At 38.3% G+C, this 26,753-nt stretch overlaps 1 protein-coding gene across 1 annotated transcript in view; it reads left to right on the top strand.

Moving 5' to 3' along the window:
• Nucleotides 1-8,076: 8,076 nt before the first annotated feature.
• Nucleotides 8,077-26,753, top strand: part of LOC149156584 (FRIGIDA-like protein 3) — a 100,929-nt gene continuing 82,252 nt past the window's right edge. The window contains exon 1 of the mRNA XM_089444797.1: nt 8,077-8,112. Coding sequence (XP_089300923.1) covers nt 8,077-8,112 — 36 coding nt within the window. The remainder of the gene's footprint in view (nt 8,113-26,753) is intronic.

Here is a 26,753-nt window from a genome sequence, read left to right as displayed (position 1 = left end):
TCTCCCTGGTATGCTGATATATGTTTTGTACTGTTAAACCTGTTTGCTCCCCCAGGATTGTCCAGAACCAAGAAAAGATTTTTGAAAATGAAAGCTTTAAAGTTTTGTGTCATAGATGGTGCATTATTCTGGAGAAATCATGAAGGTATATTGCTTCGCTGTTTAACCATGAACGAAACTAACAATGTCATGAAAGAATTCCATGCAGGTGACTGTGGAGGACATCTATATTGGAAGTCCACTGCTGATAAAATTTTAAGGGATGGTTTTTATTGGCCCTCTCTTTTTGCATATGTAAAGAAGTTTACCATGTCATGCCACAAATGCCAAGTCTTTGATAGCCAGAGAAAGCTATTACCTTTGCCCCTGAAACCCATCTCTACCGAGAAGCCTTTTCAACAATGGGGTCTTGACTTCATTGGAGAAATCCATCCCTCTTCCTCAGGCCAGCACAAATGGATCCTAACAGCCACCGACTATTTCACTAAGTGGGTCGAAGCCATTCCCTGCAGGCAAGCCAATGACACCGTCATTATCCAATTCCTTGAATGCAATATCCTTTCTAGATTTGGCTGCCCTGAGAAAATCATCACTGACAACGCTGCTACTTTTGAATCCAAAAAGATGGTTAGTTTTTGCCACAAATTTCATATTATATTGGGCCACTCTACAGCCTATTACCCTCAAGGCAATGGCTTGGCCGAATCTTCCAACAAGAGCCTCATCAACATCATAAAGAAAGTGCTGGAAGAGAACAAGAAGAACTGGCACAAAAAGCTGGTAAATGCCCTATGGGCAGACAGACTTTCAAGCAAGAGATCCATTGGAATGAGCCCTTATGAGCTGGTATATGGCATGGAGGCCAAATTTCCATCATCCCTGGGCATTCCTACTATCATACTGTTACAGGAAATTCAGGCTGAACCAAATGACATTCAAAGAAGGATAAATCAGACCATTCATCTTCAGCAAAGCAGAGAAAAAGTTTATGACAGAGCTCAAATTTTGCAAGAAAAACTCAAAAAGGTGTTTGATAAGAGAGTTAAAGCTGAGGATTTCTTCATTGGTGACAAAGTTCTAAGGTGGGACTCATGAAGGGAAGACAAGGGGAAACATGCCAAGATTGATTTTTTATGGAAGGGACCATTCGTTATTTCTGTTGTTCAGGGAAATAACACTTATTTTCTCAAGTCTGTAGGGGATTGTTCTATTGAAGAAGGCCCTGTCAATGGCCGTATGCTGAAACATTACCATGATCCCTTTTAAGGGACACAGTGCAGCTTTGTATATATCTTTTGTACAACGATATTTGTATATATCAGCACTTTGTTTTCACTTTTTTTTTATAAGCAAACCCATTGTCAAGGGAGCAGCAGTAAATTTTGAGAAGACATAGCCAATACAAGTGCTCCAGTTCAAAAGCTCTGTCTCTGCACTAACCTCAACAAAACAGCAAAAATGGCACAGTCACATCACAGCAACTCATGGTAAAGGGAAATTGTTGGTAATCTTCAGTCAAAGGTAGCAAAACAGAGCAGTATTTCAGTTCATATTAGCACCCTTGGTCAAAGCAAAGTAAAGCAAACATATCAGTTTTGATCCATGTTTTCAAAATGTTTCAAATGCAATGCTCAAGCAACATTCTACATAATAGCAAGCACGCAGAAGAGAGCAGACAATGCTATGATTTGCACAATATTTCAGTTGAGGAGGAGGTTGTTTATATTACAAAGTTTTAATTATCTAACAGCCAGCATAAAGAAGTTCCTTAAATCTGTAGCAACCATAGAAGATCAAGGCATTCTGACCTGTTGTTCTTGGCTTTCCACAAAGAAAATCCATCCCCAAGTGGAGCCATTGTTAGCCTCCTGTTGTGACAGGTGTTCACTTTTCATGATTGACATTTTTACATGCCAAATATTTCATACTTCGCATGCTGCAGTGTTCCATATTTCCAAAAAGAGGTTAAAGAAGACACTGTGAAAGTGTGCCAATCCAAATGCCACTGCTGAATTCCAATTTTGATGACTCAACCATTTTGTTCTATAAAAGGGAGGGCCAAACAGCTTAAACTTGGTCTCCCTAGGTTTCAATTTCCTGTTTTAGAATATAGAGAATGATATCTGTCCAAATAGTTTAATCTTGACAGATTTGTAGATAGGTAGAGAATCAAATGAGCCCAACTGCTTAATCTGGGCCCTTGGCAGAAATAAGTGTAGACTTAGATAGGATAATAGAAAAAAGAAAAAATTTGTAAAGCTGGGTCTGCAAGTCTAAGTGCACCCAAACCAAAGAGAAGAAAAAATGTTAGGATGGTAGGCTGGGTAGGTAGTTTTGAGGTTGCAGAATGATGATTCATGATCAATTTTGTGTTTCTAAGTGTTATATCTTTTCAGATCACAGTCATGATGCAGTTTTCATCTGGAGGAAGTCAAGCTGGACATAACTAACTCCCCTGTTCAATATTATTCCCCAACTCACTTACTAATTTTCCCAAAAGAGGTCAAGATCTGCTTGATGCCTCTTAAGTCATCATTTTCCACATCATTGGCCTTGGTGAAGATCTGCTTCACTCAAGGATTTCCATTCTTCTGTTACAAAGTCCTATTCCCCCAAAAATGGTGTAAGGTTCCTTACCTTAGTGTTTTCTCATCATCTCCATATTAACTACTGACTATATTATATAGCCCCCTATCTATTTCCCTTTCCCCTACTAAATCTATACTAAATAACTCCCCTATATACATACCCCACCCTCTAGCACTATAGCTATGTATTTATCAGTTCTGGGACATAATAGTCCACCTGGGACTATCATGAACCCATCCGTGTCCTAACAGGAGTTGGTGTGACACCTGGTCATGTTAACAACCTTTTCCCCTAACCCTAAACCTACAAAACCCACTTCTTTGCCGTTATCCTAAAGTTTTGTTCATATGTATTCAAACCCCACTCATTTAACACCCACGAAAACCCGCATTTTCCTAAGTCTTCACCCTCCTCGCCACGCTATATCAAAAATCGAATATTCACGCCTGTCCATTATTCTCCCACCGGCTCCGCACTCCGTCCACCATCGAATCGAGCCCTCCCCATCCGACGGCTCTTGGCGATTTCGGAGGCGCCCCGCTGCTCGGTCGTTAGCTTCCGATAGCGGGGCGGTTTTTTCGCCATACCCAAAGACACTTGTCCACTTCCTATTGCATCAGAGGGGCTCTGACGGATACCGCCCCCGTACAGAAAGCGGTCCAATGATACCGCTTTTCGCCTTCTGTACGTGTGCCCCATGTAACCTATCCTGTCCTACGTACCTGTTGAGTCACCATGCCACATCACCTGCACAACATCGGCCTCCTGCCATGTCATCCACCGTACATGCTGACGTCACCATGCTAAAGTCATCCTGCCACGTCATCCGCCATATCATGGTCCCCCCGTTGACGTCATGCTAACGTCATCATCAATTTTTGAGGCGAAAGGCGAAAATCGTGCTTAGGAGGCCCAGATTCAAATTCCGAGGCAGTTTTTCATGCGCGATTAGCGCCTAGGCTACAGGAAAAGGGCCGAAGTGGAAAATCCCTCATTGCGCAGCCCCCAGCAAGCCCAAAAGGCATCAAATGACCCGTTTTTCTTTGCGAGGCATGCAGAGAGGAACGAAAGACAATTCTAAAGAAAACAGAGGGCCGAACAGCGGCCATTAAGTTTGATTTGACCCGCAGCGAGAGAGAAACCAACCCAATTCATTTGTCAAAGAGTATCAGAGGAGAGATGAAGTGGCAAAGAGTATCAGTTAATTTTTTAATGGAAATCTTCAGTTCCCAAGGCAGGTCAACATTAATTGGCCTCCAGCAGAGTCAAGTCAGGAGGTGTAAGCCCATCCCAGATCTCAAATCACAGTTAAAGCACTTAAAGCCACCGAACTACAATGGAGCAGAAGTCCATGCATAGTTATTACAGAAGCACTGCACCAAGCCACCGAGGACAACGTATTGATTCGGTTCTGATAGGGCTGCCCTCAGTGCAGCTCATAGATTTTTTTGCATTTTTAAGTTTAGGTTAAACTAATCATTTACTTTCAAACATGTTTAGGTCACAGCTGTAATAGACAATTTTGGAGAATCTTCCCTATATATACCACCCACTATATTGTTTCAAGGGTTGGTTAATTGATAACGTTTCATTAGAGACTCGCACTGTATGTCTTTTACTTTTCTTTAATCAAAGATTGTTGAAGAGATTGGAAGAATGACTGCCTGATGTGTTGTTACTGGTCTCTAGAGACAGAATGATGGAATTCTTGTGCTGCAACATGAATCAATAACTGCCTCTTACCTCTGTTTTCATTTTTCACCATCTAAATAGCAAAAAGAAAGATTAGTTTAGAACTTGTTTAACTGCACTCTAGGCTCAATTTTTGCTATTTCTTTATGTTTTTTCATCTGAAATGAACTGGACATGAATATGAATTCATTGTGGCTCATATTTACTCTTATTCACATGTGTTTGACAGTTATCTAGGGATTCTTTACTGCCCCTAAATAGAGATCATCCACTTTCTCTGTTAAGCTGACTGAGAGATTCTTAATTGCCTCTCCTTCCTTAGCATTCTTTCCATCCTTTAAAATTTGGAAAATTGTTTCATGTGCAACTACCTTGCTCCTAATTCCTGTTGTGACCAAGAAAACGCACCAGCAGTCTTATTTCCTTGACTCCATGCCCAATGGTTTGAAACTTTCACACTACACTTGCCTCTTTATTTGAAAACATCAATTTTCCCACCAAAACACAAACAAAAAAAATCCCTGAACTCAATAGCTAGCCTAAAATCATGATCAACAAAGCTAAATCATAAAGAGAGAGCCCTCTCTGACTGCAAGTGGGCTAGAAGCTGCAGTCCAAAGTTGGTTTGTGGTTACCTCGGCCGTATCCCTTTACTCTGACCCGGGGGACAACTTGAGTGATAACACGCAAATCACCCATCAATAATGTTGATATAAGAAACAAAAATATTAAGTGAGGTTCTACCTCATACAATTAGAAAATCGGGGAGGAATTGCCAAGTAGTAACGATTGATGCTTAGAGATGCTTGGGTGGAATGGCTATTATTTGAGATGATTAAGACATCAAGGTTACCAATATGTTTACCTCTTTTCACATTATGACAATACAATTTTAGTTAATTGACATCGATGACTACTACCATGTATCCAATGTCTATGACTCCAATATCGCAAATGGAAAACCTCTATTTCTTAATTCTATTTTCAACACACATAATTTATACTCCCAATCTCCATGGATTATTGGGATTGACTTCACTATTATCAAGTGTCTCAAGGAAAAGAAAGGATGAATACCATCAAAGCCCTAATGTAGTCTCCATTAAAGTTCTCAAGCAAAGAGTCTCCAACCCACACATGTGGATAATGAGATGTAATACATGTGTGTGTGGTGACTAAATTAATACAATGTTCTAATAACTCCAAAAACTTAAGTATTTCACTCCATCACATAAATTTATTGTAGTGTGACATAAGTAAACCAAGAGTATACATGAAACCCTTGGGCAACAAACATTCCATAGATACTCAATTAGGTGCTTAAATGATGAAGTGAAAATGCAAGGGGAAAAGAGGACTTCATGATTTAACCATCACAAACATGTGATCAAGTGTGACTAGGAGTCTATATATTCATATGTTTTCCAAAGAGGGAGTGAATACATGAGTTAGCATTCATTGTGCCTTATTTCTCTTTCTTTTTCTTTTTCTTATATATAGGACTTAGGGAATAAGGTTTTCATAAGTTTTGCACAACTCATAGATATAACATTTACATGAATTTTCACTTCAACCTTAGAGTTTAGACTTAGATAAATCATTATAGTGTTATTTAATGATTTTATCTTTCACTTTTTGATTTTCTTTCATCATAAATTACAAAAGAGGAAACATTTTTCCACAAAGATATGAATGCTTAATCATAAAGGGATCATGCGATGAAAACAAATTAATGTTGTTATTCTCAATGAAAATCATGGGTATTCTTGAGAAAATCTTATGCTTGTGGATGTTTCCTCCCTAGTTGATAGGGAGTGAGGGTGGACATAATATTATCATGTGTCATGTACTATGGCCGAGAATAATAGTCGTAAGCCTAGTAAAGACACCAGTAGGGAGAATGGTGGATTGGATAAACATTTGGGACCAATATTATTTGAGAATTTGTACTTTGACTAGGACTAACCACCATAAGTCAAGTACATTAATCCAAGATAAGAATAGTCATGATTATTAACATTTCTTGGTGTCAAATATTATGAAAGTGGATTAGGAAATGATCATGTGAGGACATACCTGGTGAATGTCCTAGTGGGGTAAGTGCATAGAGAGTTAGTGGTGTCCAAATCTATACCTCCCAACATTTTGCTCTAATCTAATGGAGAGATAGAACTTGTTAGTCAAGGCCTTGCTATTTTGACAATGTTGTCTATGATGATGTAAATCATCGTTGATGCGTATCAATCTAGATCCCTTCTTATATGAATATTTCAACTTGAGAGTACTTTTTTGTCTCATTATGGGTACCCTAGTTTAGAGGGATTGTCATCATCTTCATTATCGTCCTCATCACCACCATCATCGTCATCATTATTGTCATCATTTCATTATCATCATAATCACCATTCATGTTGTCATCGTCATCATCATGATTATGGACATTGTCGTCAATTGTTCATAATTATAGGTGTTGTAAAAAATATCATCAACCTAAAAAATGTTACAAGTGCTCGAAAAGGGTTGTTAGGACGCATGATATATGCAAGAGAAATTATAAAAACTTTATTTTTGAGAGATGATTGATGACGATCACTACCATCATCATCGTCATTATAATTTTCATCATCCCCGTCATCATAATTAATGTAATTTATATCATCATTGTTGTCATCTTCGTCATGAACATCGTCATCATTATTCATGTCATTATTGTTGTTGATGATGAACAAGATGAAAATAATGATAATGATGATTATATGAGGACGACTTGGAAGATGATGCCAAAGATACTGATTATGATTATGACCATAACAACATTTAAAAATTGGGAAGATTGGCCGAGGTCATTAGCATCATCATCATCATTGTCATTCTAACCCCCATCATATTTATCATCATTTTCATTATCATAATAATAATAATTCATTTCGTTTTCATCATCTTCGGTATCATCATCATCATCATAATTATTGACATTGTCATCAGTTGTTCATAATTGTCAATGTGATAAGAAATATCATGAATGAAAAAAATATGATGAGTGTTGGAAAATGGATGCAAAAGTGGACGTAAAATTGGATAAAGAGTGGACACAACATAAGTAGATGAAAAAAATATAGAAAAATTGACACAAAAGTGGATGAAAAAGTAGATGCAATAGTTGATGCAAACTTGGAAACAAAATATGATGCAAACATGGATGAAAAAGTGGAAGAAAACATGGGTGCAATAGTAGGCATAAAACTTAACATGAATTCAAGTGAAACAAATGTGGATACAACAATGAACGCAAAAAAATACACAAACTTAGATTGAAAAAGAAGGAAAAATTGGATGAAAAAATGGATGTAAACATAGACCAAATATGGGTGCAATAGTGGACAAAAAATTAGATGCAAAAGTGGACACATCAAAAGTGGATGTAAAAGTAGATGCAAAATGGGATGAATAAACATAAACAATATTTGATACAAACTTGGATAGAAAAGAGGATCCAAATGTGGAATAAAATGTGGGTTGCAATGATAGGAACAAGATATGGCACAAATTATGGCACAACAAAAGTGGATGTAATAAAAAACACAAAAAAATACGCAAACTTAGATTCAAGATAGGATGCAATAAGGGATGTAAAAGTGGATGTAAACATGGGTGCAATAGGAGAAACAAAATTGGATGCAAAATATGGATGTAATGGAAGTAGATGTAAAAGAAGATACAAAATGAGATGCAAAATCTAACACAAAAGTGGATGCAAAAATATATGCAATATTTGATGCAAAAGAGGGTGCGAAGATGGATGCAAAATTGGAAGCAAACGTGAGTAAAACAGTAAGTATAAGACATGGCACACATTGTGTCACAACAAAAGTGGATGTAATGATAGATGCCAAAAAAAGAAGCAAATGAAGATGCAAAATAAGCTGCCAAAAGGGATGCAAAAGTGGATGTAAACATGGGTGCAACAATGGATGCAAAATAGGATGCAAAAGTTGATGCAACAAAATTCAATGCAAAAGTAGATGCAATATGAGATACAAAACCTGATGCAAATCTTAATGAAAAAGTGGATACAAAAATGCATGCAAAAATAGATGTAGAAGTCGATGAAAACCTAGACGTATATGAGGATGCAATTGTGGATGCAAATTTAGAAGCAAAAATGGGTGTAAAGGGAGGTCCCAAACTAGGTGTAGATAATGGCACAAGAAAATTGGATGCAATAGTGGAAACAATAACAAATGAAAAAGAGGATGTAAATATGGGTGAAAAACAAGATGTAAAAGTGGATGCAAAAATATTATATGCAAAATTAGATGCAAAACTAGACACAAACCTCGATGCAAAACTTAGCGCAAAGGGGATGCAAAAATGGATGCAAAAAATGATTTAAAAAATGATACAAAATAGAATGCAAGAGATGATGAAAAAATTGATGCAAGTGTAGGTGCAAAAAGTGGATGCAATACAAGATGCAAAAGTTGGTGAAACAAAATTAGGTGCCAAACTTGATGCAAAACATGGTGCAAAGGATGGCACAAAACTTGGCATAAAACCTGGCGTAAAACCTGGTGTAAAATCTAGTGCAAAACCTATTACAGTACGTGGTGCTAAACTTGGTGTAAGACTTGGTGCAAAATAAGGTGCAAACTTTGCATCAATTTTTGCACCATTTTTGATAAATGGACAAAAATAGCACCAAAAATGGGCTCTAGATGCAAAAAAGGAGGAAAAAAGGGACGTTAATTACAAGGTTTTGCTTTAGTGATGATACATCTACTAAAGGTTCTCTGCCCTAAAGGTGCCAAGTTCTCTCCCACTGGAACTTCTCAATGTCATAGTCTACCCATTCGTATGTGAGGCAATCTAGCTGATGATGTCCACACATGGGAAGAAGGGGTGCCTTCATGGAACCTTGTATAACCTTGACCGCTAGATGCTAAGATAAACTTGATGGTCCTCTAATTCTACCTTGAATTCCTCTGCAAAAGTGTCTTTGATCTACTGCCATGTCAGTGTTGTTCCATTCTTAATGAATAATTGAGTATCTGCATATACTGGTAAATCCACTGATATCTACTCAACTTCTTCCCCACTACTGCTCTTAGTGGTTTCCTTTGATGCGGCTCTCTTGAATTGCATGTTAACTGTAACTACTAGAGAGATGCTCAACAACTATTGTACCTGTGGAACATAGAGGACACTCATGGCAAGAAAATGTCAGCTAAAAGAAAAAAACTTCAAGACAAGATCAAGCAACAAGACGAGCTCATGAAGGGAAGGATTGCATAGTTTTGGCTAAAAGAGTGGACTAGATAACTATGGGAACTATGCATTGCGTAGTTTCAAAAGTCATTATGGAATACTGAAGATTGAAACTGTGCAATGCACAATTGAGTATCGGCCAAGGCCTAGGAGAGGCTACACATTGTGCAGTCTCAGTGGCCAAGTTGGGAGACTGGCTCCTGGAACTGTGTAGTGCATAGTTGGAGCCATTCTAAGCTAGGATTTGTGTATTTCCAAAAGCCAAGCTAGAGGCTTGAGTCTCCATATTTCACAGAGTTAGCTGTGCATAGTGAGATCCGAGCATGGGGACCCATATCTTCCCAAGGGGAGCGTGAAAAACAATTAGATTTAAACGATAGTGTGATGTTGAGTGAATATCCAACTAACTGTTGATGCATGCATGTGAAACCAATGCAACAATTTATTAAACTAAAGGAAAAGGAAGCATGTGAAGAGAGTCACCACAACAACGTCGTTGGTGTAAAAATAGGAAAAATCATGCAACACTGAGGAAAAGAAATATAAAACTTGAAACAACACTTTTACAAGTTAAAAAAAGTTAAAATTCGAACATTCATGTAAATAAATAGGTGAAACAACATTCTTACAAGCTAAACAACAAAAAGCGACAGAAAAAGCAGCGACACATGAGAAAAGAAAATCTCACCCAGAAAAGTGACAACAATCGCATCAAACGCTCCTTGATCTCCTCGGGAATGTTAGTGATCCAAGATTGAGTGTAAAAATGAGCTTTACCAACATTTATTAAATATATTTGGTCATTTTATGGTTTATGACACGCATGACTAAAATCAACGAAAAAGTGACAGTTGACAGTAGTTTCTAAAAATAATGCAAGTGCCTCCTTCAGGTTACTAAAAATAGATCCCTACTTTTTAAGGATACTTTTTTCTTTTTACTTCTTTTATTTTTTGGTAAAAACTTCCATGCATTGCCCAAGAAGATTGTGCGGTTCTAGGAAGGACTGGGCAACTCTCTGGTTCATGCACATCACATTTTCTGAGCATAGTGAGGTCTGTGCAATTTCTGGGCTTAGTGGCTATGGGCTTCCTCTCCTATTTGCACAATTTCCCAACTCAAGGATGGTTTCCATTCAATACTATGCATTTTTTGAGCTCAAGACTCACTAGCAATTAGGACTATGCAATTCCCGATAGCAAGGCCAGCTTCCCTCAAGAATTGTCCATCTCTCTGAGGCAAGCCCATAACTGTTAACGAACCAAGTTAGGAGATCGGCATGTGGGTTAGAAAATGAATTAAGTGAGAAAACACAAGCTAATATTAAAATAATAAGGCTCAGTCGAAGCAGAAGTACCTGGATCAATGCAATATGAGCTATTGTGGTTTAGAAGGAAGGCTCCAAAATCGAAGCATAGGAAAAATTTTGGAGGGTGGTTGTAGCCGCTAAAACATCGGCGAGACACTGGTAGAACTCCAGCTCTCTCTATGGACCTTGTCTCATGAAAAGTGAGTTTAATTCCTCTAGAAGTATTGTTTAGTTCTTCAATTATCATAGCTTCTTCACTTATCTTGAGTTAAAGATGTAGCCCCTACCATTCTCTTTATCGATAGCATGCATACCAAGCCAAGTCAAACTAAGTTGGTTTGATTGGGGATGAGGGGTATATTGATGCACAAGTAAAATATATTGTTATAGTTTTAGTTTCATCTCTAGTGTTTCTCTACTACCAGCAGGCCTAGACAGTACCTTGGTGGAGTCATTTTAGAAACACAAGAATTTCTCTACTTCTAGCGAGCTTGGACAGTACCCCAATAGAGTTACTTGCTTCACCTCTCTACACAGGAAGCCTTTCTCTTCTTTCACCCTTTATTTTACTTTTTTATTTTTTTCATTTTTCAAAGAATTGTGCATAGGCACTTATTTATTTCATGAGGCTAAAGAGGGATCCTGACTTATTGATACCAGAAGAGGTTGTCCCTTCAGAGAAGGATATTTAGATATACCTCTGACATACTTGTTAAGGTTTTCCCCCTCTCCTTACTCTACTTGACTAAGTTGACAAGGGTTCACCATGACTCTCTCTGAAAAGAACATGTTTTCCATCAAGTTATCATCAACTAGAAGAAACACAAGAATCACACAAACAGAGGGAATATAAATATAACTAAGTTTTGCTAGATGTACAAGTTCCTCTTGGATTTCGCCTTGCTTGTCTAAGAAGCCTGTCATGCGGAAAGAGTCAATTTTGCAGACAAAACCGACCTCCCTAGAAACTAAGGCTTTTCTAGTGACAAACAAAACAATCAAGCACTATATTTCCCTAAATATGCATTTAAAATAAAAGCAACCAGGTGTTTAAGGCTTACCTTTAGTCCAATGTTGTTTGTAGCGGCCAAGCCTCTTCGATCCAGATGAGCTCCTCTCCTTGAAGCCTGCATACACAACCAAGCAAACGATTACATAGCACCTGAATAACTCATATAATAAAACATATTCATCATAAAGACCAAGGAGTTTATGAAACAAATTATATGTAACAACTTGTTGAGAAAAATGAACTTAATTGTATTAATTGGAAACAAAAGAAACCTTACAACCAACGCCTTGGTGTTGTGCAGGTCCCTCCCAGGGTCCAGCAAGAGTTCTCCTCTACTTTGATCAGCTCACCCACTTCCAAATGAAGCTAAGAAAGGAATGTTATCTCTCCTCTCAAGCTCTATAAGGGAGTCCTAATTTCAGCAGCATCTACCCTTAGCAATGTTCAGCTTTCAACCTCCCTTGCCTCTGGCCCAATGCCTGTATTTATAATGCTTTGGAGGAAGTTAAACAGGTCCACCATCAATGGGATAAGCCCCTATTTCAAAGGGATATCTCCCCTCTTCATGGGATAAGTTCCTCTTTCATTGGGATGCATGAACCATCTGGAGGCGCTCAATCCACGTCAAACCATCTTCTAGAATGCTCTAGAATCGAACGCAAGTAAGTTTTTTGAAGTAAAACTTGCACCTTTTGACTTTTACAGGGGTATGCACCCACCCCTTTACAGACAGAGCGTAAAAGTACGCAGGTATTATGTACTTGAGGTGCGTGCTAGCAGGTAAGAGTAAGAGAAAGTGAGGAACCAGAGTTATATTGATTTTTTAAAGGCTTTCTCTCTTTTTTGGAGTTTGACATGAGGAGCAGAGGTATAAGACTTGCCAAGGAGGACAGTATGGTTATTGATGGAGCCATACTGACTGCAAATAGTCATAGTGACAAATTTTAGTGTAACAAAGCCAAACATGGTTTCATGTGGAAACTAACCTATAGGTGAAAAAGCAAACAAACAAAGGAAAGAAGCAACAAAGTAAACAAACCAAGAAAAAAATAAGGAAAGAAAAACTACTCTTACTCCTAACCTAAAAAAAAACATAGGCCAACTCATGTAAAGTGATACAATGCATTCATCAGTGAATTGGTTGGCCCATGTAGGCAAGAGCATCGTTGACAAGAAATATATACAAGAAAACCAACCAACATGAAAGATGAAATAAATGTAAACCAATACATCCAAAGCTTGAATTCATCCGCAACAAAGTAAACATGGAAAGCACATGAAAGGAACTATGTAGATGTATCATGGTGTCCTAACACATTACGAGTGGAAGGCAACCATGTACACACCTTCGAACATGAAAAATGAGAAAACGTAAAGAAAGAAGAAAAAATCTACTTTGCAATAATATCCCATACCTCATTTCAGTAATCCTTTAATCTTGAATTTTTAGCTTGGCATGGATTTCTGATTTGCTTCACTATTGACTACGAATATCCAAACATTGACAAGCACCCAATATTGAGACTTTTGGCAGCTTGCAGCCCTAACAACAAACCTTCATATTCAAAAACATTATTAGTGGCTTCAAACTCTAGCTTGAATGAAAGAGGAATTAGGCTGCCTTCTAGAGACACTAACAACACACCTGCTCCATTTCCTTCCCTAGAATAAGCAATGTCATAACTTCCATACTTTATTACACTCTAGTGATTGTTTATTTAGTTGAGTAGAAAATTCCACATGTGTTTCATCCATGATTTTATCATATTCCTCTAACAACCAACAGGATAAATCCTTCTCTTTACCATACATAGGAGAACTAATTGATTAATCGGCCCTTGTAACTGTCTTTAAAAATCTTGATTCTCTATATAGTTAGCATTCCTCTCCACCAAACACAGGAATGGTGGCATATGTCAAATAGAGTTTGATATATTCCCCAATTTTCAATCCCCACAACCTAGACAAAAACATGTCAAACCTTGTAGGGATGTCAGCAACCACAATATCCATTACAACACTTTTCACGGGAATCTGATCCAAATTGACCACCAGGTCTTTAATCATCGCTAGGAATTTTACTCTCTTAGAGTCAAAAGAGTACAGGTTTGTATATGGTTCTGTTATTTGCAGCCCCAACTTGTCCATGACATTCAAGGGAATCTGATTATGAGAATATCCTTATTCAAGCATACAGTTGTGTAATATAAGCTCATGAATTAACAAGGTAACATAAAAAGGGGAAGTGTAAGAGTCTTCCTCCTCAACATGAGATCCAAATACAACCATGGGCCTTTCTTCTTGGAGGTTTAGGCTATCTTTCATAGGTGCTATGGTGGGTGGACACATAAACTGAGATACCTTCGCTTTATAATTTGGTTATTTCAACAATTCATGTAAGGAAACATACATTTTTAACTTATCAAACTCTTTTTTAAGATTAAAGTCAGAGGGGTTCCTAGCATTGGTTGCAACTTCAACAAGTTCCTTCTCCTTCCTGTAGACTAGCTTGGTTTGGGGAAGCAATGTATCTATTTTGGGGGCTTCGAGCTTATAAGGAACAAGATCTGAGGACTTCTTCTTTCGTGTGGGACTAGGTCAAGAGGTTTCTTCCCTTTCTCTTTTGACTTGTGGGGATTTGAGTGGGGAGGCTCTTCATTTTGGTCTTACATTCTAGACCTTTTCCTAGAGGATCTGAGGTCATATTTTCGGTGTAATTGAACCTGCATGAAGTCAGAAAACTATCTACAATAATTGTCAATTTCACCATCATCTAGTGGCGCATCCAAGTCATCTCCTTCTTCCTCCTGAGCTTCTATATCATGTTCCTCATCTGAGAGAGAAGAGAATGGATTTTCTTGAACCTCCATGGTTTCTTCAATATGTTCCTTTGGATCATATTCTAAATATAAAGGTGGTTGAATGTGATCTTCTTGTTCTTTTCTCTCCCTTTGCAAGAGTTTCAAGGGTGGTCTTCTATATTGAGGGTTGAAATTTGATTTGTAGTGGGTTGAATTTTTCGAGGAGGGTTTTTGTTTTCTAATTCCAGTTTTACAACCTTGTTAGACAAATTTCTTATCAACTTAATCATCTCCTCAAAATTTTGTTCTTGGGTTTCTTCCCCATGGCTCGAAGAGATTGCTTCCTATTTTCCTCTTGTCCTATCACCATACTCAATTTTCTCTTTCCATTTCCAAGTCAAGGTAAAATTTTCTTCAACTTCTAAAGAATTTGTTTAAATCTAGCCCAGTGTACAGGACTTTCCTTCCCTAAGGGTGAACCCAAATTCAAGTTTAAAATCCCTAGCAAAAACTACTTTAGCAATAGACTGTGGAGGTTTTATTTTAGATGGGAGACTATTGTATAGTTTTTTAAACCTTTTTATGAATTTTGACACATATTCATTATGTTTTTTTCTTCATTGCAATGAATTCAGTGAGGATGTACCCATGGTCCCTTTTCTCTCCACATTTTTGTATAAAAGAATTCTCCATCCCCTCCCAAGTAGTGATTGAAGCATTGGGAGGGATTTCAACCATTTCCTTGCCTCCCCATCCAGGGATTGGATGAAAAGTTTCAACACCACATCCAAGTGTTCTACATTCAAATTTTCTATAAATTCACTAAAGAATTCTATATGCCTCTAAGCTAAGATATCATCTTCTCTAGTGAGTTGTGGCAAGAGTTTAAGATAGTATTTTGGGATACCATTTAGGGGTTGTGGAAAGTCCGGTGGAGCATATTTATTTAGCAAAAAACCAAGGACAACCATGTTTTGCAAAGGAGGTGGTAGGAGGTGTATGACAAGGCCTTACCGAGGAGTCAGATGAATTGTAGCTGACTAGAGTTGGGTTCGGAAAATGTTAATGCTCTGTGTTGGAATGTTTATGAGAATATCTTTAGCTTCCTCGGGTTATAGGAAGGTATGAAATGTGAAGGGAGGAGAGTTGGCAAAAGCTTCTTAAATTTTAACTTTTGAGGAAAATCAACTAAATAATGAAAAACGTTCCTCGGGATATTCCTAGAATTTGGAGGAAGACTCGGAGCAATTTATCATAGCCTTTTGAGAGCTAGAGGATGATACTTCTGGAAAATGGGTCACGGGAACTGGAGTGACAGGATTTCTTCTTTTCTAGAATCTCCTAGATATTACCTTTTCATGGTCAAACATGGGAGGAGCTCTCTATTGTGAAGTATCAAAACGAGAATGTGGCCTTTTGAAAGCTAGGATTCTCAAAATGAAATTCAAACAGTGGAGTCACCAAGATGAGATATATTCAACCACGACCCCTTTCTACTCACCTTACTAAACAATTTATAAATGGTGTACCTAGGGAAAATTTTCTGATTCATCCCCGACAACAGTGCCAAAAGATGTTGTAGTTCCTAGAGACAACCCTTAGGTTAAAGAGATACTAGTGCCTAGGACATCTTGATCAGTGCTTTAAGGATCTACTGATAATTTCTATTACACTCAGTATTTAACATATTTAAGATGAAATTGATTCAAAACCTTCCTTAAGAGGAGAAATACAAGGTCGAATGAAAAATATTTATCATGGAAGAATTAATATATGAATCTAGCAGCCAGCATCACATGAACGTGCAATTTTATTGGTCATTTATAGTATATCAGATAAAGGAATCAATGAAGAAATAAAAACAATGCACAGGGATTAAACTAAGAATTTATTACATCAAAGTTCAACATGAAATGGATGAGAAAGACATTTAAATGAAGTGCTAAGATACATGGAGCACATTTTAAGGATAACAATTCATATCAGTTATAGGCATCTTTAATTAGAATTAGACCTAAATGAATCCACAAATCCATGAAAACATATCTAGCAGCTATTATTACACGCAATCTGAGAAGAAGATTGAAAAAATATGGAAAAAACAAAGGAAGGAATACATACTACACATTCATATGAGTTGGAATCACCAAAAAACTTTCCTTAATCTTCCACAGAGCACACATTTCATTGATAACTTGCAGAGCTTCTCTCTTGGGAAACCAAAATTATGAACCCTTAGCTCTATATCATAAACTATTTTTTATAGGGCCTCTAAGGGAGAACCTGTTACAAAATGTTCTTTCTTGAATTGGTAGTGAATCATCATAAAAAATATCAGCGTGCTCTAGTGGCAATGATGTACTAGCCAGATCCTAAATAACACTAGTATTGATTCTTTTAAAATAGAATATCTACATGAAATAGAAAATATCAGAGTGTCATGAGTCAACACAATCAGCAATATCTTTAACTATGATAGGGAGGTTTAGGAGGCAACATTGTTGGTTGATGATCTAGAGCACAGGAGGATTGACGAACTATTCACACCTTTCCCACAATGTTGGATCTAGTAGGGGAGCGTGAAAGAATCATTGATATGCAATCTTGAGATTTGTGAGCCATGTATAATTCAACCTAGGGCAGAGCAGGTTCTCCACCGATCATAACAACTAAAATTCTTTTCTAAGATAATTTACCATTGTTTTACCCTTAAGGGTGGTAGTATTTTCATGGGAGGAATCCACCTTGCTCTTGGCCTCCACTAACATCTAACTGTATTTTGTCCATGGGACCAACATTCCCACAAGATCCTAGTAGGTAGGAAACCCTGCTCTGACTTTCACATCAAACTCAGTTGAAGGCAGCCACATCCTTCAGCACTATATTTAGGAATTCTTCAGATTTTTCTCTCTCCTCTTCCTTCTATAATACCTTGGAGATCTCCATGATAGAAAATAATTTAACCACCACATCTATGGGCATCAACTCACTGAGTGACCTTTCATTTACAAACTGAATGAAATTCTTAGAAATCTTGAAGTTCTTTTCACCCTCTTATTTTGTAGTTAGGATGAAGAACTCGTATTCCTTGATCATGATATTTTGTTCATCCATCAGAGTTATGAACTCCAAATTGTTTTTAATCTCTACTATAATCTCATCCCAGACTAGTTTCTTAGCTTGCAGGAGAGACATATTTCCTTTCAGAAGGCCTTTGAGCTCAACAATCTCCTGGTTGGCCGCCTGTAGGTTCTTGCTGATCAGATTTGCATTAGTCTTGGTTGTCTCAAGTTGCTTTTCTTTTTGTGACAGGGCTCGTTGGGTTGTGTCTAAATTTTTCCGCACATTCTTGACTTCTCCTTTTGAGAGTTGGAGCTCAGTGAGGGTCTTGTGACCTATTCTATGGGATTTTAAGGGTTCTCCAGCACCAACCCAATACAAATGTGAGTATTTATTCTCTTCTGAAGTTCACCCACCCGCTTCTTGAGAGCCACCACCTCATTGTTTCTGTATATCATCTCCTTTGTTGGGATCTCTTTTTCCTTGTCCTGAACCTATTCTTTCTATCTTTGAAGAAGGGCCTCAATTGTAACCTTATTCTCCGGATTCACCCCTAATTTCACAATCAACTCTTTGAAGTTTTCTTTTTTCATGTGAAGAGATTTGGAGTTATCTCTTTCTTGTTTCAATCTTATTGCGGCCTTCTCTAATATCTCCTCTGATTTACTTATGGTCATTGTGTTTATGTTAAGCTCACTATAAATAATATCTCCCACTTTCCTATGGAAGTTGATCTTATCGGGAAAAAGGAAACTTTTCAAGTCTAAGAATACATCCAAGGCCTTAAACTGGGAGCCCGATGGTAGTGATTGTGCTAGTGGGTGATGCAATGAGAACTTCATTTGATTCCTCTCAAAATCCATAGCAAGGAGAAGTCTGGTATGGTTTGGAACTGAATGGGAAGCCATTTGTTGTTGCATATCCTCCCTTATTTTCTTCTTCAATGGCCTTTCTAGTAGCAAAACTAGGTTCATCTGTGGTTATACTGCCTATGTATCTCATAATGGCTACTTCTGAGGATGATGAGGAAACAACCTCTAGTGGGTCCCCCAAAGTCACCTGGAAGCCTAGTTGGTCTAGTTTTGTCTCTAGCAACCTAGTCTTGATTTATTCTTTTTCTATCTCTCATTCCTATGATTTTTATTAGTTTGTACATCTTCCATTTCTATGTCTCATGTCTCATCAAAAATCCTTTTTTGTGCCTTGTCCTTTGTTTCTGGAGTCTCGACCTCCATCTCTATGTTAATAGGACATGAATCGAAGTTAGCCTTCCATTCAAGTTTAGGCCTATCTTCATTCTCATAAGTTCAATATTTTATAATTTCTCTTTTATTTGCAATGACACCATGAGGGTCATAATGCCAAATATCTCCCAAGTCAAAATTTATTTACTTTAGTAATTCCTTAGATGCCAAGAAGGCTTGTCTGGAGTTAAAAATAAAAGGCCCTATAGGTTTTCCCAACTTTAACATATATCCCTTTTTGGCAAGGACAAAGTGGACCTAGTCCACATTAAGACTATGTCTAATAAACTCAAGGAATAATATCATCATTGATATGAATACAAGCAAGTGGTATGGAGAAAGCTCACACCCATATACTCAAATCTTTGTGTAATCCTCAAACAGGTACCAGTCTCCCACCTTGGTTTCCTTTCTTAGCTTAAGGATTTCTTAGCTTGAGTCTCTTGAAGTAGTTTCATAACAGGGATCCCTAGTGATGAAGGGAATTTGGCCTCTAATCCATAGACTAACTCATATGGGCTGACCCCAATTGATCTCTTGGTTGTTAGTCTATCTGCCCATAAGGCATTCACAAGCTTCTTATGCCAATTCTTCTTATTTTCTTCCAATACCTTCTTTATGATGTTTACAAGGCTTTTATTTGATGATTCAGCTAGGCCATTTCCTTGGGGATAGTATGCAGTGGAATGGCCCAAAGTGATGTGAAATCTGTGGCAAAAGTTCACCATCTTCTTAGATCTGAAAGCAGCAGCATTGTCTGTTATTATCTTATCAGGACAACCAAATCTAGCAAGGATATTGGCCTCAAGGAACTGAATAATAGTGGAATCATTTGCTTGTCTACATGGGATGGCCTCAATCCATTTAGTAAAGTAGTCTGTAGCTGTTAGAATCCATCTATGTTGGCCTGAAGATGAGGGATGAATTTCTCCAATGAAATCCAAGCCCCATTGCTGAAAAGGTCTCTCTGTTGTAATAGGCCTCAAAGGAAGTGGCAGTAACTTTCTCTTTCCCTCAAACACTTGGCATTTATGACATGAAGTGGTAAATTTCTTGACATCAGAGAAAACAGTGGGCCAATAATAACTAGCTCTCAATATCTTATCCATAGTGGACTTCCAATACAAATGTCCACCACAATTACCTGCATGAAATTCTTCCATGATTTTGTTAGACTCATTTTCCATTAAGCAGTTTAACAATATACCCTCATGGTTTTTCCAAAGCAAATTTCCATTCATAAAGTAGTCTGTAGCTATTAGAATCCATCTATGTTGGCCTGAAGATGAGGGATGAATTTCTCCAATGAAATCCAAGCCCCATTGCTGAAAAGGTCTCTCTGTTGTAATAGGCCTCAAAGGAAGTGGCAGTAACTTTCTCTTTCCCTCAAACACTTGGCATTTATGACATGAAGTGGTAAATTTCTTGACATCAGAGAAAACAGTGGGCCAATAATAACCAGCTCTCAATATCTTATCCACAGTGGACTTCCAATACAAATGTCCACCACAATTACCTGCATGAAATTCTTCCATGATTTTGTTAGACTCATTTTCCATTAAGCAGTTTAACAATATACCCTCATGGTTTTTCCAAAGCAAATTTCCATTCATAACACAAAATTTTGAAGCTTTCATTTTTAGGAACCTACATTTAGTTCTGGACAGTCCTGGGGGAGCACACAGGTTTTGTAACACATAACAGATATCAGAATACCAGGGGGATTGTTCAAAGGCTACATTGATCTTTGGAGTCGCCAGCTCCGGTTCACTGTCCAGCTGGTTGATGTCCAAGGCTTGGAAATTTGTTTCAGACATTAATTTGGCCAAACCTTGCCCTTTTATCAATTTTGTAGGTTTTATTTCAATGTCAAATTCTAAAATGTTGGCAATCCATTTTCCTCTTCTGCCCTCTAAGTTCTCTTGAGTAAGTATGTCTTTCACAATTGGGCTTGGTACATAGGCTATAACATGGGAGTATAGGATGTAGATCCTAAAGTCTTTAATAGCTTTGACCAAAGCATATGCTTGCTTTTCCATGATCTGGTATTTCAGGGGTGCATCTCTAAGAGCTCTACTAAAAAAAGCAATAGGTTTTTCATTTCCTTGGTCATCTTTCTGTAATAAGATAGTAGCAATTGTGTGTTGGGAAGCAAAGGAAAATATGATAAATTCCCTATCAAATTGAGGGTTGGTTAAGACTGGGGTTTGGGTGAGGGCTAGCTTGATACCTTCAAAAGCTTGATTTGCTCCTACTGTCCATTTTACTTTTGAATCCTTTTTTAGCATGTTATTGAGTAATCTGCTTAATTCGACCAAATTTGGGATAAATCTCCTTAGGAAGTTGATTTTACCCAGAAAGGCTTGTAATTCCTTTACATTTCTTGGATGAGGCATTTGTAAGATGGCCTGGATTCTGTCTGGGTCGATCCTAATGCCATCCTTTGAAATGATGTGACCCAATATTTTACCTTCTTCCAAACCAAACAGGGATTTCTTGGGATTTAAGGAAATTCCATATTTCCTACAAGTTATGAATATCTGCCTTAGATGTTTCAGATGTTCAGGGTCATATTTTGAAAATGGTGTAAGGTCATCCAAGTAGACCACAAGGAAATCATGGATCTCTTTGGCAAAAGCAATATCCATTGCTCTTGGAAAGGTAGCCCCTGCATTTTTCAATCCAAAAGGCATTTTCACATATTTGAAGGTTCCCCAAGGGGTTGTAAATGTTGTTTTGTCCTGATCATCAGGGTGAACTAGGATCTGGTTGAAACCTGAGAATCCATCAAGTAGAGAAATTCTTGAGGCCCCCACTACTCTCTGCAAGATGTGATCCATCTTGGGTAAGGGGTAGTTATCTTTCAAGGACACTTGATTTAAGTTCCTTAGATCAACACAGAGCCTTATTTCACCAGTTTTCTTTCTTGTAGGGACTAAGTTTGAAATCCAATCAGAAAATCTAATTGGTGCTATGATGCCAGCCTTAAACATTTTTTGCACCTCTTGTTCCATTGCTGGGAGAAGCATAGGGTTGATTCTCCTCAATTTTTGCTTAAAGGGTTTTTTATCTGGCTTGAGAGGGATAGTGTGTTGAATTACAGAGGTGTCATAGGATTTTAAATCCTCATAACTCCATGCAAAGACATCTAGGAACTCCTTGAAGAGGTCAATGTATTTAGGCTTCTGATCAGGAGGTAATGAAGCAGACTTTTTATTATTTTGGGTTGTTCAGCAGTCCCAATGTTACACTCTTCTATGGCAGTGTTGAGGGGCTGGATTTTTGGTTTGCTGGGAACATCATTGGAGTCGAAAATGTCTTCTAATGGAGCTAATCCTGTTGGAAGAAAATTGTCTTTCAATTGTATAACTTTGACTTCATCATCAGCTATCTCTTCACAACTGTTTTGTCCAAGTTCTTGTATGTTTTCTTTGTTAAAAATTGTTGGATGTAACATTTGCTTTGCTGTTTTGGGTGAAACATTTGTTTGGTGCTGTTCAGCTAGTATTTGTGATTGACTTGCTCCCTTGGTATCAATGTTTAGTCCTGTAAATTCTTGCTGTAAAGTCAAGAAATTGTTTATTTGTGTATCATCATCAAATACTTGCCAATCCTTGACATTATTTGGGACAGATGGTCTGTGTTTTATCTCAGCTGTAAAACAGTGGTTGGGTTCAAATGGAAGTTTACAGGTGCTTGCAAATGTGGGCAAACTATGAGCATGAAGATTATGTGTTCTCGGAATTTTGGTTATTTGAAATTCAGTGAAGGAGTTTAGTAGTTCATCAGCAACAGACCTATAAGCCCTCAGTCTTTTGTCATTGGTGACAAAATTTCCCTTTACTTGTTGGATAATTAGGTTTGAATCTCCTAGGATTGAGACTTTTATGGCTTGTAAGGATTTTACTAGCTTTAGGCCTAGTAAGAGAGCTTCATATTCAGCCATATTGTTGGTGCACCTGAAGTTTAACCTATAGGCTCGGCCCTCTGCACGACTGTTTTGTTGGTTATGTATCCAAACCCCTGCTCCTGCCCCTAACTTGTTGACTGACCCATCAAATTCAAGAAACCAGAGGACTTTTTGGTTAAGGGAGGGCTTGTCAACTGTTATGGGAGTTGGCATCAACAACTTGAGATCTTGGTTTACCCTTGATTTTTCTTTTGGAACATTTTTGTTAATTGATTTCTCAACCTTCATTTCTTGAACAGCAGTCTCTTCATTTGCCTGCTGGTCTTTTTTGATTGTGTGGAATTCCTCATCACCTGTGGGGTTTGTTTTGTCATTGAAGAGAATGTAGGAGTCAATGTCAGAATGGACAGCATATATGGGGAAGTTTTGAGGTTTTTCTTCACTGCTGACTGTCGTGGCGGAAAAAGTCGTTTGTGCGGACACAACTGACCTCCCTAGGAGTCTAAACTCTCTAGCGACAAACAAGACAAAATGGAGCGATCTTTCTCTAAATACACCTTTTAAAACATGAAAACTACAAGTGTTTAGGCTTACCTTATTCCAAAACGCTGTTGTTGTAGTCCGTCCTTGCCGATCCGGATGAGCTCCTCCTTCACATCAATTCCTGCAACCACAAACAATCAAACAATTACCAAGCACTTGCATCTCATATAATAAAACATATATTCAACATGCAGACCAAGGAACACATGAAATAACTCATTAACACAAGCTATTGAGAAAAATGAACTAGTTTGTATTAATAACGAAACAAAGAAACTCTTACAACCTGGCCTTGGTGTTGTGCAAGTTCCTCCCAGGGTCCATCAAGGGTTTTCCTCTACTTTGACAAAGCTCACCCACTTCCAAGTAGAATCAAGCAAAGACAATCTCTCCTCACAAGGTTCTAAATGGGAGTCCTAATTCCTGCAGCATTTACCCAAAGAAAATGTATAGCTTCAACCTCCTCTCCCTCTGGCTCAATGCCTTTATTTATAGTGCTGTAAAGAGGTTATTCAGGTCCTCCATCAATGGGATAATCCCCCTCTTTGGGTGGGATAGCTCCCTTATTGATGGGATAAGTTCCTCCTTAATAGGGATACATGAACCAACTGGAGGCGCATCCATTTCATCAAACCGACCTCTAGAAAGTTCTAGAAGTAACCACAAGTAACTTTTTTAAGATGAAACTTGTGCATTTTTCCTTTTACAGAAGGACGCACCTGTCCCTTAACATACAGAGCGTCCAAGGACGCAGCCTTTGTGAACATTGTGAGCGTCCCCGCAGGTAAGGCTTGAGAGAACCTGCGTCCCCAGAGATAAACACATTTTTTACAAGACTTTCTCTCTTCTTTGAGTTTGAGATGGATAGCAGAGGCATAAGACTTGCCTAAGAGGGTAGCATGACTGTTGATTGAGCCATACTAACTGTAAATAGTCATGGTGACATTTTTTAGTGTAATAGATTGCCCCCTAAAGTGCGAAGCCTGGAATAGATTAGGGTTTTGTAATTCTAGGAAGGGTGAAGCGCTTTATCATTTCAAGGATTGTCTTGTGGATGACCTGGTTGGAACCTGCAATTTTCAACACAAAATACATGTATAAGATTATATCATCACTGAGGTAGGCATTCCCATACTCAGATTCAAAACTTTAACTAATGGACTAACTACTCTGATACAGGAATGATCTTGCAGTACATCATTTTTATAGACTTTTGTAGACACAGTATGGACGCAGCCATCTGTTTATGATTAGTCTACATAGATAATGAATACAAAACTCCTCGCAGCCTGGATGGTAGAAACTAGATCCAGGGTCTTCACTTCTACTTCCCGAATTGGTACGATTCTAGCCATGTGATTAAATGATTTGATGTCGAACATGTTAGAAACCACTTGATTACCAGTCGATGATGTAAACTGTTAACAAGTGTGAGAGAGACCACCAGTAATGTCAATGGTTCTCAAAGTACCAAGCACAACCCGTGAAATGTGAATAGATGTTTTGATGTCGAACACTTCACGGAATCCTTTGATCGAAAGTCAATGATGTAAACTGACGTCAAAGGCGAGAAACCTGCCATTGATGCATGCAGACTTCAAGGTACTGTCGATTCCTAAGTCATCTTTCTAGATAATGTGTCGATGTCGATAGAAAGCGACCCGTTGCAGGCAAGCCCGCAACACGAAATCATTGTTCAAGTTGAAGAAATGTTGCTGTAAGGACTGACTCAGGGATGGTCAAATGGATGACAAGTATTTTGCAGATGAAAGTTTTTCTTGCAGACCTCTTGAACACATAACGACACGACAGATGGCTTGGTGACGAATAACTCAAAGTTAATCCCCGGAACCCGGTTAAAGACTTTCAAAGTGGTTTGATCAACTGTGAGGTAAAAGATTTCCCAACCCAGGTGAATGAAAAAGTGTCGTGTTCAAGAGTGGTAATAAAGTTTCTTTTGAGACAAAAGGTAACAAACAGGTTCATTCTTCTCTCTTTTCCCCCACCATTTCTGGCAAGTACCTCTTTATTTTTAACAAGCTTGAGGAGGATAACATATGCTTGATTATAAGCTCATCCTTCGGACGAGTCCAACCTAGTTTAAATTCGAACCCTAGGAAGGAGTGGTTCGTTCCTGTTTGTAATTGAACAGGTCCTCTACTGTAAAAGTTTAACGAGCCCAGTATAGGAGAAACTCGGCGTTTTTCAATTTTAGAGAGTCTGAAAAAACTAAAGGAGACTCCACGTTGAACTTTTTCGTACATTTGTGTCCCTCAAGCCCGAAAAAGTATAAAATAATACCTGGGGGAACCGCTTGATCTTGCGACCAAGGAGTACTTTCATAATAGTGTCGTTGACCTGAAAAGTAAAAAGCGATCAAGGACACGTCGTTTTATTTCCTTATCGAGTTTGAAACGACAAAAACCCGGCAATCTTTTCCTGATTTTGCGGTCAGAAAAGAGCTAAAAGGGGACCGTCTTTTAATTCCGTTTTAACGAGTGTAAAAGAAACGCTCGGCGATCTTTTCATGTTTTAGGAGTCAGAAAAGGGCTTAAAAGATGACTCTGATATTTTTGTTTGTGAAAAATGACAATTTCCCTCGAAATCCCTTTGTCCTGCACAAAAGCAACACATTACTCATACCTGTTTAAAATAGGCAAAAATACATCGAAAAACATCTTTTCATGGTAAAAAATGAACTAATTCATCCAAAAAACCTATAAAAAGACCTTTTACCATGTCATTTTTACCGTTTGACTGTTGAGGTTGAAAAAGGAGCTTTTGACAAGAAACTTCCCGTGGTTGCTGCGGAAAATCCGACCGTCGGAATCGAACGCCGTCTTATCCAGGTATTTTACACATCCTACTCTGCATTTCTATCCGTTTAGAATTAATTTTTAGGTTTTAGTTTCATTTTTTGGGGGGGTTTTGGTTTTGGAATGCGCCTCTCGGCGGACGCGGGTGCCCTTCGGGTGACCCGCGTCCCCCGACTTTTTCCTATACAGGAAAATGGTCGGAAGACGCAGTCCGCCTTCAGGCCAGCCGCGTCCGGGCGCCCTGTGCTGTAAAGGCGGGGTGCGTCTTCCGTGAAACGCGCATTTCAAAACCCCAACCCCCTCAAATAACTATCTAAAAATTCCCAAATCAATTTCTAATGACTATTTCTGGTGTGCAGGGCATTAACCATGTTAGATTGGAGAGAAAGAGAGCATGTAGAGGATGATGAAGCTGCAATAAATCATCAACCTTCCCTGGATGCCCTAAGAGCATGCGGGTTATACAAATACTGGACCATACCGGGCATGAGGGGCCAGGTAAGATTCTTGGA

The sequence above is a fragment of the Pinus tabuliformis genome, chromosome 9, assembly GCF_031772625.1.
Source record: "Pinus tabuliformis cultivar Carrire ecotype Pingquan chromosome 9, CPIR1, whole genome shotgun sequence".
In the NCBI taxonomy this organism is placed as follows: Eukaryota; Viridiplantae; Streptophyta; class Pinopsida; order Pinales; family Pinaceae; genus Pinus; species Pinus tabuliformis.
The sequence above is the reverse complement of the archived record's forward strand: the minus strand, read 5'-3'. Positions and strand labels throughout refer to the sequence as shown.